Source organism: Pleurodeles waltl, chromosome 1_2 (genome assembly GCF_031143425.1).
Source record: "Pleurodeles waltl isolate 20211129_DDA chromosome 1_2, aPleWal1.hap1.20221129, whole genome shotgun sequence".
NCBI lineage: Eukaryota > Metazoa > Chordata > Amphibia > Caudata > Salamandridae > Pleurodeles > Pleurodeles waltl.
This window is the reverse complement of record NC_090437.1, coordinates 139,958,734-139,973,562: the sequence shown is the minus strand read 5'-3', so window position 1 is coordinate 139,973,562 and position 14,829 is coordinate 139,958,734. Positions and strand designations below refer to the sequence as shown.

Sequence of the window (14,829 nt, the reverse complement as noted above, 5' to 3'; positions counted from 1 at the left end):
GCTAACATTAAGGCTACCCTCATAAACTGTTTGAGTAGTTCTATCTAATTAGATAGGGGCAAATAGGTCATATTTAGTATGCCAGAATGCTAATACAAAATCCTGCTGACTGGTGAAGTTGGATTTTATATTACTACTTCAGAAATGCCACTTTTAGAAAGTGAGCATTTCTCTGCACTTAAATCCTTCAGTTCCCTTCTGCATTTCACCCAGACAAACACAAACACAGGATGCTCAGTCACACCTGCACACATCTGCATATTGAATGGGTCTTCCTGGGCTGGAAGGGTGGAGGGCCTGACACATTTCAAAGGACAGTGGCCTGCCCTCATACAATGGACCGCCAAACCCCCTACTGGGACCCTGGCAGACAAGATTGTACTGAATGGGGACCTTGTGCACTTCTAAGCCACTCTTTGAAGTCTCCCCTACCTCAAAGGCACATTTGGGTATATAAACTGGGTCTCTGATCCTACCAACTCAGACACTTCCTGGGAAAGAAACTCTGAACCAGAACTTGTAACCTGACAAGAGAAACTGCCTGGCAGCCCAAATGACTCACCTAGAAAGCTGTGCTGTAAAGGATGGCTGTCTTGCTGTTGCCCTGCTGCCTTGCTGGCCTCTGGCTCTGCTTAGAAGTGCTCTCCAAGGGCTTGGATTGAGCTTGCCTCCTGTTTCCTGAAGTCTCAGGGCCAAAAAGATTTCATCTCTGCAAAGAACTCCTTCTGCGGCGAAAAATCGATGCAAAGCCTGCCAGAAACGATGCAAATGTTGCTTAGAGGGGAAAGAATCCCTGCATCGCAAGTCCGGAATGACGCAGCCTGGCTCTCTGAGTGAAGGTCAACGCAGTGCCAGCGTTGCGACCAGGACTTCGACACACAGCCCACTGGATCATCACAGAGCCGGAACGATGCAGCCCGACTTCCTGCTAGAGGAATCGATGCAGCGCCTGCCATGCGACAGAAACTCTAACGCAACACCCACCGGATCTACTCAGCACCTGTGACTTCGTCCTGCGTGCCCTGGATTTCCACGCATCGTCCCTGGGAGTCAAAAGACCCACATTGCAAAGAAGATTCAAACCTGCATCCCGGAAATCGACACAAAACCCTTACTGCATGTAAATGAATTGACGCATCATCTGTGTGCGCCTGGAAATCTGATGCACACCAACTTTTTTCAATGCATCTCCTCCTCTGCAGTCTTCGTGCGTGCAATTTTGACGCAAACCAGGTACTTTGTGCTTGCAAGAGGCCATTGTTACTTTTCAGAACTTAAAACTGATCTTATCAATACAAAAGTGATATTTCAACTTATATTTATCAAATCTACTCAGATAAATATTATAATTTTTCTAAGCCTGTGTGGTGCAATTTTGTGGCGTTTTCACTGTGTTATTGCATGATTTACTGCACAAATACTTTCCACATTCCTTTCTAAGTTAAGCCTGACTGCTTACTGCCAAGCTACCAGAGGGTGGGCACAGGATAATTTGGATTGTGTGTGACTTACCCTGACTAGAGTGAGGGTCCTTGCTTGGACAGGGGGTAACCTGACCGCCAACAGAAGACCCTATTTCTAACAAAAAGCAAATCTCAAATTAATAGATGCTCAATCCGCTGGTTGCTTGGCGCAAGCAGTCAAGCTTAACTTAGCGGCAAGGTGTAAAGTATTGATGCATCACTTCAAACAGTAATAAAGTGAAAACAATACACAATAAAAATGTAATCAATTATTTTAAACCAAAACTACAAACATCCAATCAGTAGAACCAGAGACATGCAATTTCAAGGTTTTAAGTATAAATAGTGTCTAGATGCACTAAGTTCCAACTGTGGTTATCTGGTCATAATAGACAGGGACAAAATCACAAATTCATGCCGACCATAATGAAGTGTGTGTGGGTCATATATAGGGACCCAGTTTGGCACACTGGACAAAGCATCTTACATACTGGTTTTCAGAGTGCTGCAACATCCTGTGTTGAAGTTGGGTTGTGCAGCGGTGGTTCTGAGGAGTTGCAAGGCTGAGATGCGCAGTCCAGAGTCTTAGGTGCTGTCAACAAGGGGCTTGCAAATGCAAAAGCCTGCATCAAAGATGTGCTGCACAACTGTGATTGCGAAGAAGATGTGAGACTAAGATGCAGAGTCCTGCATCACCATCAAGGATGCCTTTGACGAGAAGCTTGCAACGCGAAGGCTTGCATCGATGGTGCGTCGCACAGTGGCGTTTCTATAGAAACTGTGGGCTGCAGTGCAGGGTTCGGTATCAGGGATGCATCGTGCTGGGGTGATTCTGCTCACAGGAATAAATATGGGTTGGGAGAGCATCTTTAGGTCCATTTCTAAGGGTCAAGGACTGGGTTGGCTCCACATAGAGGTAGGACTCAAACAGACAGAATCCAGGTGCTTGGTCCAATGTGGTTGGAGCCTTTTCTTTCCCTTAGGCTTTGACCAGGAGTCCAGCCAACTAGCCCTTGGAGTCAGTCTGGTGGTCCTGGGTTCAATATGCAGGTCCAGTCCTTTTACTCAGATATCAGGGCAGCAGGGCAGGGCAGCCTTTCTGAGTCTTCCATATGCCCACAGGTGTACCAAACAGTTGGGTATGAGGGTCCAATATTTATATCTGGTGCCAGCTTTTAAGTAGGAGAAGAGTTTGGAGGTTTCAACCCCAAGAGGTGTTTTAAATGTCTTACCTTCTTTCCCTGACCCCGGTGTCTCTGGGGTTGTATTGGACTAGTGACAAACCCTTTGTGAGTGTGTCCAGGCAGAGCCTTTGTGATGTGCAAGTGCAGTAGGTGACAGCTGCTCCCCCTCATCAGGTCAGAGAGGGCCTATCCTTCCAACCCCTATGCTCCCTTGTCTCTGTGTCTGGGAGCAATATACAAAGAGCAGCTACACCCAGGGCCAGATGTACAAAGGTTTTTTTTTTTTTTTTTTCTGTGGGCAAACGGCCTGATTTGCAGAATTGGGCCGTTTGAACACTGGAAAAAGCATTTTGGTATGTACAAATGCTATTTTGTGATTCAGTAATCTATTTACTAAATCGCAAAATAGGTTTGCTAGTCACAATTAGGAAGGGGCATGACAAGGGAGTCCCTTCCTAATTGCGAGTCGCAGAGGTATGTATGATTGTTTTATGAGAAGGAAAGCGGTCACAAAACAATTACAGTTAACACCAATTTCAAATTGGTGTTAACCTATTCACAAACAGGAAGGGGTCCCCAAGGGACCCCTTCCCCATTGTGAATGCATGTAAATATGTTTTTTAAGAGTAGGCAGTGGTCCCAGGGACCACTGCCTACTCTTAAAAAATTAGACTGAAATTTTTCATTTTTTTCTTTTTAAAGACATGCAGGTTTCCTCCTTTAAGGAAAACTAACTTGGTTTAAAAAAAAAGATTGCTTTATTTAAAAGCAATCACGGACATGGTGGTCCGCTGCTCCCAGCACGCCACCATCCCTGTGATTTTTGTGATTCCCACTGTGTCGCAAATTGTGACCTACCTCATTAATAGTAATGTTTCTTTATCATTTTATCTTTCAGCTGCTGGCTCAGCCGGCAGCATGTGAAGGAAGGGGCAGGGCTAGGCCATGGGAGGGGGAGAGGGGATGGGGAGGAGCAGAGGGTGCACTAAGTGTGCATGTGTTTTGGGCCGGCCGTCTTAGGCTGGCCAAGCACACATGCGCACTAAGGGTTCTCCAGCCCAGCTGTGTTGAACAGCCAGGCAGGAGGAACTGCACAGACCCCAGGGCAGTGTCTGAGCAGCAGTCCAAAACGCTCAGGCCAATTCTCACACTGCTTTCATGCTAGCTTTAGCATGAAAGCAGTGCAAGGATTGCTGGGGAGTCTGTGCTGGTGTCCCAGTGAATGCTGGGACACCAGATGAAGAGAAGCGAGGTGGCAGGAGGCGGCAGCAACCGGAAGAGGTATGTTTTTTTAATTATTTTTTTATTTCCACCCCATCCCTCCCCCTCGCATGCCCAGCGCCTTGAGGTTTTCACCAAAATGCCAGGAGTAGCGGAAGTAACTTCTCACACCCTTTGACCTTCACTATCACTCACGCACACATATTTATACATACACACAAATAAACACTTACATAAACTCTCTCTCACGTAAACACACTCTCACCCATAGGCAAGCACACAACATACATTGAAAAGCTTGTTTTACTTACCTCAGCTGCCATGGAAGGGCATATTCCAGCTAATTGTACTCAATTTGTATTACACTAATAGTAAAACATGTTATTATTCACTATTAGTGTAATAAAAATGTGACAAAAACAAAGAAAATGGAGCCCGAACTAGCGTCAACAAGGAGTAGGTGCCGGTATGTTCCTGGCACTGAATTTGCCACCGGTCGCAAAGGCAAAACCAGGGGTAGCAAAGGGCAAGCACTGCGATCCCTAAATGACGTCCATGCAACTGTTGTGCAGTATTATTCATGCGCTTCACCCACAATTGTGGTAATGAGGCCATGAGCAGGCAAGGGTATGCTGCTTGAGCCAAAGACAAACAAAAATGTTTTGCAAGTCAATCGCAACTTTAATACACTGCGCTTTGGCTACTGTGCTGTAAACAGATGCTATGTTTGGTTTTGATACACTTATTCATTGTGTTATTTTTCCACAGGGGTTTTCAACATCAAGTCCAAGGTGGAATGAGCCATCTCCGGGAAGCTGTGTAAGAATTTATTTTTTGGTTGATTAAAATTACTATTCTGGAGATATCTGTGTGTGCTAAATAATCAAGCCTATTCTGGCTCCTATGCTGTGGATGAACATAGTATGTTATGGATCCTCCGTGCCATGACAATGCAGACTTTTAAATTATACTCTTTCTTTAAGTGCCTTACATGGAGGAAAATGGGAAGCATATTTTATGGAAGTGCCTGGGGCAGGGGGTTGTTGATAGGAAAATACATTACCTAACCATATTTCCAGATGATTTACACATAAGGATACGTCTAGCTGTTAGAAATGCCATATGAGCTAATTTTGCACATTGGAGCACTTCCAAAACTTTAAGGGCCGTATTTATACTTTTTGGCGCACAACTGCGCCAATGCAGTTGTGCGTCAAAAAATTTAACGCCAGCTAACGCCATTCCAAAGCGCCATGCGGGCGCCATATTTATGGAATGACGTTAGCCGGCGGAGCTGACTGGTGTGCGTGAAAAAAAATGACCCACACCAGGCAGCGCCGGCGTAGGGGAAAATGGAGCTTGGGTGTCAAAGAATGGGGCAAGTCGGTCTGAGGCAAAAAATCTGCCTCAACCCGATTAGCTCAATTTGTTTTTACTCCCACCCTCCATTGACATGACTCCTGTCTTAGCAAAGACAGGAGTCATGCCCCCTTGCCCAATGGCCATGCCCAGGGGACTTCTGTCCCCTGGGCATGGCCATTGGGCATAGTGGCATGTAGGGGGGCACAAATCAGGCCCCCCTATGCCACAATTTTTTAAAAAAAAAATACTTACCTGAACTTACCTTAAGTTCCCTGGTATGGGTCCCTCCTTCCTTGGGCGTCCTCCTGTGGTGGGCAAGGGTGGCAGGGGGTGTCCCTGGGGGCATGGGAGGGCACCTCTGTGCTCCTTCCGAGCCCACAGGTCCCTTAACGCCTGCCCTGACCAGGCGTTAAGAAATGATGCAAAAGTGTCTGGACGTCATTTTTTTTGACCCGCCCACTCCCGGGCGTCATTTTTGCCCGGGAGTATAAATACGGCGCACATGCCTCGGATTCATTTTTTAGAAGGGAACGCCTACCTTGCATGTCATTAACGCAAGGAAGGTGTCCACGCTAAAAAATGACGCAAACTCCAAGATCTTTGGCGCTAGACGGGTCTAACGCCAAAGTATAAATATGGAGTTAGTTTTGCGTCGGATTTGCGTAAAAAAAACCGACGCAAATCTGGCGCAAACAGAGTATAAATATGCCCCTAAATGTGTCTTTAATTTCAAGGAGTCACGGAATTTTCAGGAATCCACTAAAAGTTAAAAATCTCTATATTTATGAGTAACATGATGGTAGGTAGGGTTTGTACATTTGATCATGTATGTTTGTGTTTTTGCCATCTGTACAGCTTGATATTTGCACCAGAGATGGTTTCTAAGCACTCAATCTGTGAAGGTTTCAGCTCTGTTGTTATAATACCATTTTGTACCGTAATGAGCTATATCTTGTCATCCTTTGGGACATTAGTAGGTACCTCTGTCGCCGAAAGTTTCACTGGTAGTTTGTTCCTTAATTCACTCGCCTAAGAAAACTAAAATCTGATTTTCCCTTGTTTACATACTTGTGGGATCTATCAGGGGGACAGAGCACAACAAAGAGATTTACTCAGGGTATTTTGAGGCTGTCGGACATTGCTGCTCCTTTACTGGTTTGCAACACGGGTGATGAATAAAAGATAGAAGACGGACCTCTATTGCTGGGAACAAACACATAGGCTAGAGAGAAGAGGACAATGGTCTACAAGTTTAAATGTAATAGTATGAAGCGGCCTCTGCAGTCCATGGAATAGCTGGACAGGGAGACTGGGATACAGACCTCTAGGCTGCGATTAAGAATGACCTGCGGCTTTTTTAACTAAGTGAAAACCCCTATTTGCATGGGGATGAGTATTATAAGGTATGTAAATGTTTCCACATTCCAATTACACCTCAGCTTCCCCATATCGGATCAGTGGTATAATACAAGTTGATTGGGTACTGTGGTGTTGTTGCTACTAATTGGTCAGCAGGGATGATCATACGATAAAACTGCCAACTCCCCGAAGTTAGTGCAGCTCATGCATGACAGTAAATGTAAGGAGTTGGGGAAGTTACGCCCCAGATCCTATATCGCATCTGTTGTGTTCCCTCTTGCGATGTGCGCACCATGTACCACCTAACCCCACATGCTCAGGGCCTGCTGAGAGCTCCTTCCACCAACTTTACTTTGGCGATGAGGCTGGAGCCGAACCCGCGCCCTCACTTATCGCCCGGCCTGCCATCTACATCGCCTCATCTCCTGCGTCGGCCGCCTGGCAATCACCAACACCGGTGGCGCTTGTGTTTCACTACTGTGTGTAACAGATGAGGGACCCAGACATACCATAGCTTGCGCAGCTTGGAGGATCCACCTACTGTTGGGACCTGCTGAGAGCATCACAGATCCCCAGGCCTTACCATCAGCTCCACTGCATGCTGTCAAGGATCTTGGCAGGCTGAGCCAGTCCCCCAACCTGAGAGCAATAACAGTCTCCAGCAAACACAAGGTGGATGCAAAACAGACTTTGTGTGACCTGACCCGCAGGATAAATGTGCCATCAGATACTCTGCAACATGTGCCTCCTCTGGTGCAACTTCCACCACAACAACGCACCTACAGCAAAAGTAGTGCTCATGCCACAAGGTGTCTACCCACTCTGACTGAGAGTACTAGAAGGTCACTGCATGTCATTTGTCATTGAAGGCATACCGTCGTCAGAGGCATCAAAGTGGAGAGATTGGGTGGAACTGGTCAAGTTTTACCTTGAAGATGCAGAAATAGCAGCAGAATGTTGCAGGGTCCTCCTGTTACACTTAGGAGGCAAAGACATCCACAAAGTATATAAAACCCTTATGGAGGTAACACCAAAAACTCACGCCACACTCATCATAGCCCTAAATTCTCACTTTGAGCTGATGGCATACAGAGACTAAGAAAGATTCATTTTTAGGCAACCCGCCTAGAACCAGAAGAGTTGCTCAACATTTTACATGGCAGACTCATAAGCTTCACCAGGACATGTGGATTCCACCATGAACAAGAGGAAATCTGAGGCCAGATTATTCAAGGCTGTACATCATCTAAGTTGAGAGAAGACATATACCAAGATTCAGGTAAATCACTAAGAGAAATTCTTACACAAGATAGATCAAAGGAACTATCAAAAGATTGTGCGTCACATATGGAGGCTGCTCTCCACAGAGTGTGATCAAGGCAGAGCCAGTCAGAGCAATCCAACTGCAAGGCAGTACCGAGCCCCTGAAAAGGCCACCTGATGCTCGGAAGACATGGGTTTTGTGGAGAACAACCTTACAGACCAAATGACTGTCCGGTGAAAGGCCAGAAATCATGGCATGTGGCAAGCACAACTATTGTGCCAAAGTTTGCAGGTCCTCCAAATGGAAACCCTCAAAAAGAAACAGCCCACGCCATTGCTGAAGCCACAAGCGGGCCAGAGGATATGGATGATGATGTTGCAGAATATACAGTGCATACTGTTTTTGCCACTGAACCGACCAATGCCACAAGCCAACTGATCCCACAGTGCCAACTCTGAGTGGGTAAACATACAGTTGCTGCAACTATTGTCACTGGAGCCTCCATAGACCTTATGTCAGCTGGCACCTATCATGCGCTGCCAAATTACCCAACACTTGCAAAATCCAGAGTCAGGGTTTTTGCACATGGTCAGATGCAGCCACTGCCCATGCTAGGGATCAGTCATTAGTGTCTCATAGAGATGTAAGCATCAACACCACCATCTATGTCACAGACAGAGGGCATGGCATGCTAGTGAGTACCCACACTGCTGAAACACTGACTCTGACCTTGTTTGGGTTTGGTGTACAATTTTAATTCCTCTCCAACATTCTGGCAGAGATTGAGAGCATTTTCGAAGAGATTGGCTGTCTGAAAGATGACGTTGTGCAGCTGCACATCAACAACTCCATACAGCCAATAGCACTATGATATTGGTGCATCGCATTCCACTTCAGATCCAAGGTGGAGGGGGAGTTGTACAAACTACAATGCACCGGGATCAATGAGAAAGTCACAGGTCGCATGCCATAGGAACCATCAATAGCGGTGGCAATAAAAAAAAAAACGCAGCCTCTCTGAGATCTCACGAGGGCCGCAACCCCATGGACATGAGGCATGGTGTTAGAAGAAGCATTCCAACAGACCAAGAAGGCCCTCTCAGCATACACCACGCTGTCATACTTTGACACATCGAAGCCAACGTCCATCACAGTTGAAACAAGCTCAAAAGGGCTATAAGCCATCTTCATACAGCAACATCCCGAGGATGATAGGTCCCCTGTGGTAGTCAGTCACTCACCACGATGAAGCAGCAGTACTCGCAAAGTTTTATCAAACTGAAAGGGAAGCCATTGCCACATACTGGGCCTGCCAGCATTTTCATTTGTACATTTATGGCCATTCCTTTGTGGTAAATACTGACTACAAGCCTCTGAAGTCTCTGTTCGAAGGCTCACCCATCTCCCATAGAGAAGTGGATGATCCACTGCAGGATTACCACTGCTAGATGGAGTACCAACTAGGTGTCTATAATCCAGCGGACTTTCTGCCTCTACAACCACGTGCTGCCACTCTGAAGGAAGCAGAGGATGCAGAAGAGATTGAAGAATATATCAGATATGTTGTGGAGAGATCAAGACCACTACCGCTATCCTGTGATACCATCCACTCCACGACGGAAGCAGACAGATGCTTACAACTAGCCAGTGCAGCGATCCAGAAAGGGAGGTGGCACTTGCTCCAAGAACACTCATCCCACAGAATCGCACAAGCTAAAAAGACTCTAGACTCACTGTTTAACATGGGTTATGAACGGATGACTGATGCTACGAGGGCCCCGTCTGGTAGTCCAAGCCAGTCTGGCAGAGCAAGCTGTGCAGCTTGCCCACCATGGCCACCAAGGCATGGTAAATACTAAGAACCACCTCAGAACAAAAGTCTGTCTCTGACTGGTGAACAAGATGGTTGAAGCTACCATAAGATCTTGCCAATGGTGCCAGAAGCACAGTCACTAATATTTACTGATCCAGACCCTCAAAAGCCCTGGAAATGTGCGAGCCAGAATTTTGGGTGATTCCCAGATGGGGACTACACCCTTGTTCTGATCAATGACTATATGATGTTCCCAGAGATAGAGTTGGTTGGGTCCCATGCTGCAACCAAGATCCTCCCCAATATAGAGAAAATGATAGCCACCCACTGGATCAAGAAAGAACTCAAAAGTGACAATAAGCCTCCATTTCAGAGTCAAGAGTTCGCGAAAGCGCAGCTAAAGTCTTGGGGTATCCACCATCGCTGGCCCAAAGCCAACATCGAGGTTGAGCGTTTTATGAGCACCCTTAGCAAAGTGATACGCATAGCTCATGTCAATCAACAGCCGAAGGAAAGAGCCTTCTATGCATCCCTAAAGGAGTATCAACAGACGTTCCATTCCAGCACAGGGCAAGCCCCCAGGCATGCCAACATGGGGCGTAGTGTAACCGGCACAATCCCATATCACTGGACATCGTCCCTGCGCCCCATGGATAATGCAAGGACGCTGCAAAGGAGAAGAAACACCATTAAAACAGCGCGTCAAGCTCGTAGAGCTCACCAGTCTAGCATTCACCCAGAAGATAAGGTGTTCATCAAAGACTGGCATCCAGGAAGCAAATTTAGACTACCATTTGAGTTCCATCCCTGGATTGTCATGCGACAAAGAGGCACTGTAATCACCACCAGGTGAGATGATAAAAATATCACCCGACACATCTCATTCTTCCTGCCGGCAAGAGGAGACTTTAATGATACTCAAATGAAGCCCATGCCTGCCATATGCCCAGAGATGACCTGCCCGATCTCTCATCCCCTACTGCATCAGCCAGTGATAATCATCCCAGGGGTTTGAGTCCGAAAGAACATACAGAGGCGTCCCCACGGAAGCCCCATTTGTCTCAAAAAGACTCATGGGACTGGAGTGATTGCACAAGGTACCATCTGTGAAATAATCCAGTGCCATCAACAAAGACTGTTTAGTCTAAGTACACTGTTTGTGCTGAATGTTGCCGTATAACGAATTCACGCAAATGAAGCATTCGATATGGTAATGTTTTGTTTAATTGAAGTTGAATAGAGAAAAAGCATCAAAGTGTAATCAAAATGGCTTCTCAAATCTGGCTTCAAAATGGCATCAAAGAAAATGGCTGGCTTCTCTTCGTCCGGTGGGATTAAGTAAGAAACGTTCCAAATTCTTCAGGTTCTTCCATTGGAGGGTCCATGGGGTGGTTTCTCTTTAACCAATGAATAGTTTATTTTCTATTAATGCTCATCTACGCATAAGGTGTCCTTGGAGTTTTGGAACACAAGTAGCAACAAAGTTGCCAATTAATTTTGCATCAGTGTCCTCATTGTCTGCACCTGCAGAAACTGACCTTGCTTCAAAGGGGATGAAAGTTGCCTAGCACGCAACTTTAAGATAAGTGTGTTAGTCATTCTACTGGAAAAATACAGCTTTTAAAGGTTTAAAACACGTCTTTGTTAATACAAGTGAAAACTACGCGGTTAAAATTGAGACCAGGCAACTAGGCCAGAGCCTCTGCTAAATTTAAGCTAAGCATATAACAGTTGAACAAGAAAATCATAGAATATAGCTGCAATTATGACACATTAATACATTTGTCGGTTTTCGTGATTAATTAAGCTTGTTTATAATAATAATGGCAACCTACTTCGTGGGCACATTTTCTACATACATTATTTTTCTTTGCTAAAATCACATTGTCTTATATGATTTTTTTACATGATATATGAATGTTCGTTAGTCTTTCTTTTTCTGCTTCATCAATCCCTCCTCTGATGACTAATTATGTCATCACATTAAATCTTTCACAAATTTTATTTCATTTAAAATTCTGTTTTAATAATTTTGCATTTCAATCATTTCCCTTTTCCTTTTCACTCCCTTTGATTTTTCCCTGTATAATTTTACCATTTCTTTTTGTTCTTTCTTTTCAATTCTTCTCTTGTTTCTTGATTTCAATATTTTAATAGCTTTCCATATTCCCCAAATACCTATTAAGCAAATTAGTATTATTAATATCCCTTTTACTATTTTCAGTAATATTCCGTTCCAAATGTTTCTGAGCCAATTTCCCACTGAAGCAAATCCTTTTCCAACTTTTTCCCATACTCCTGGTTCTTTCAATTCTTTCAAATCTGCACTATCGTTAGTTAAATTTGTAAGCATATTTCTAATTTGTTTACTGTTGTCTGGTATATATGAACAACAGTGACGTGCACTAAGCATTTTGCAAACGCCGCCATTTTTTGCTAAAAGAATGTCTATAGCAAGCCGGTTTTGAAGAGTCATAGCTCTTTCTGCAGCAAGGTCAGTATCCACCAGGATCATCACTCCTGAAAAATTTGTCGGCATTTTATCCACAATAGTAGACAGCTTTCGTATTTTGATTGAATTCATTACAACTCCTACTGAAGGAATTATTGCTCCAAATATGTCTTCTACCATGCCAGAAGCTGTCTCCCTTTTCTGAATACCATGTAATTCAGACAGCTTTGGAAATTTCTTTAAGTCGTCTAGTTGATAAATCTTTGGAAATACTATTCCCAAATAACATCTCCCATACCATCCTTTTGGAAGACGATAATAGGCATTGAGTCCACAAATATAATATACTCCTGGAGTATCTGGATCTAGGCCATTTAACATGAACGTCCATTTACTTTGGAATAAAAACACGTGTTTACATTCACTCGTTCCTACAAACATTGTGTCATAATATGATTTAGGTCTATATATACAAAGTTTCCCTATGTGTAATGCATCTAAAGCTAGTTTCCCTTGTGTCTTTATTGCGGCAAAAGCATAGTTATCTACGGATGTCCTTTTATGTAATTCTTTTTCAAAATTTTCCTTTACCATTTTCCTTCTATCTTCAGTGTGATTTAAAAAGCTTTTCTCTACGGGTGAAAGTAAGCATGTAAGATTTTCTTTATGAGCGTGAACTGTGGAAAAAGGTGATAATGGTTCACAGAAACCTCTAACTAATTTTATATAATAATCTCTTGCTACTTTACTCAAATACTCAATTATGGGGACATATGAATATACGACATCATGATTGGAATAGAAGTATTGAATATACTCCTGGCCATAAAATCTGGTTAGTAACAAACTACATTCCATACGTAAGGGACATGCTATGATATGTCACCCCTTCTATTCCTGATGTAGGGATTTGTGTACATATAGAACAATCTTTCGCGTCCATTGTCTCAACATACACATTCAGCAAACAATAGAAAACATTAGATGAAAGTTCTTTCTTGTCATTAGTATAGTCATGTAAATATATTTCGTCTTGTTCGAGTTTCTCCAAAGGAGTTAATTCAGTAGTAGTTTTAAAAGTAGATGCATCATTCGCGTCTCTTTCATTCTCTCCATGCATTCCAAGAATTATTGCCATAATTATTAGTACACATGCAATTATTAGACCTATACACATGTATTTACAATACTTCATCTTATGTCCTTGTGTAGTATTGTTTGTCATGATCTATAGAGAATCAGAAAGTTGAAGATAATTTATCAAATCAAATTTGCAGATATATATATATATGATCAACGAGGTGAAAGTTCACACGGTTTTCTTTAGCAGCTTAGTCTCTTATCGGTTTAGCAGCTTTGTCTCAAAATCGGTTTCAAAGTCAATCAGGTTATCAATGTCTTATTCGGTAATGTTCATGAAATTCACTTTTCAAGTACCAAAGTATTCTGCTTCTTCGTTTTCAAGACTAAGAGATAGAAATTCGTCTGACCAATCGTTAGTGGCTGTGTATGCCCATTCTGGACCAGAATATCTTCTGCTTGCTATTCTTTTCCTTTTCAATTTTGCATCTCCTTTCAATTCCCTTTCGCTTATGTCTTGTTCTTTGGCTGTGTCTTTTTCTTCATTCAGTGTGGTTATGATAGACACTTCTTTTCTTTTCTCCTTCAATTTTGGCCATTTGTTTTCGTTTAATGTTTCTTTAGTCTTTGATTTCACTGTTGATATGCATTGTCTCCGTTTCGCGTTTCTTTCACCTGATGGACCTGCAACTGGTTCTGGAAGAATTGGAACAATTTCGCTTTGCTCTGTCTTGTCTCCTTCCCCTAGGAGGTCAATCAGGTTTTCTCCTTCTTTTCCCGTATCGTCTGCTTCTGGGAAAGCCCTCCTCTTATTAGGCTCTCCTGCTTCTTCACCTGAGATAGGATCTTTGTCACCTCCTGAGGCTTCTTCTCTGTTGTCCTCAAAAGGATCGACTGCGTCTTCCTCAGAGAATATTTCTTCTGTCTCAATTTCTTCTTGCTCGCTTTCAGGCTCTCTTCGTTCTGTCTCAGTGCCTGGTACTTTCCTGTTAGTTGTTGGTAATTTCAGTGCTTCAATTTCCTCTTCTGTGGGACACGTCACCGTTTTCGTGTGACTGGCGTGAATCCAGTTGGGAACTCCCGCACACTTCACAGCGGTGGTAGTTGTCAGAATCACTTGAAAAGGTCCTTTCCAATGGGGTTCCAAACACAACTTTCTCACATGCTTCTTTACCACAACCCAGTCACCTGCCTTCAGGGCGTGTCCTGGACCTTGGATCGGTGGCAAGGTTGTTGCCTCCACCTGGTGAGAAAAAGAGCGGACCACATCAGCCAGACCTTTGCAGTAGTCCAATAACATATCATCTGTAGTATTTACAAGGACATTCACAGGAACTGCTGGAAGTCTCATGGCTCTTCCCATGAGAATTTCATGTGGTGATAGTCTAGTTTTTCCATCAGGTGTGTTTCTCATTGACATTAACACCAAAGGCAACGCGTCAGGCCATTTGAAGTTTGTGGATGCGCATATTTTCGCCATTCTTGATTTCAGCGTGCCATTCATTTGCTCGTCCTGACGCTTCAGGGCGGTAGCTACAATGCAATTTTTGTCCAATGTTCAATGCTGCACATAGTAATTTGATTACTTCGTTATTGAAGCGACTTCCCCTATCTGATTCTAAAGAGATCGG

The 14,829-nt window shown here is 43.9% G+C and overlaps 1 protein-coding gene across 10 annotated transcripts in view; it reads left to right on the top strand.

The window, feature by feature from the left end:
* LOC138297861 (uncharacterized) overlaps nt 1-14,829 on the top strand; it is a 1,048,787-nt gene that overhangs the window by 18,776 nt on the left and 1,015,182 nt on the right. For all 10 annotated transcript variants that reach the window (XR_011204470.1, XR_011204464.1, XM_069236838.1 and 7 more), the window contains exon 2: nt 4,637-4,687. Coding sequence is in view for 8 of the 10 variants with exons in the window: in XM_069236838.1 (XP_069092939.1) it covers nt 4,637-4,687 (51 nt within the window). In the remaining 2 variants the exon portion in view is untranslated. The remainder of the gene's footprint in view (nt 1-4,636; nt 4,688-14,829) is intronic.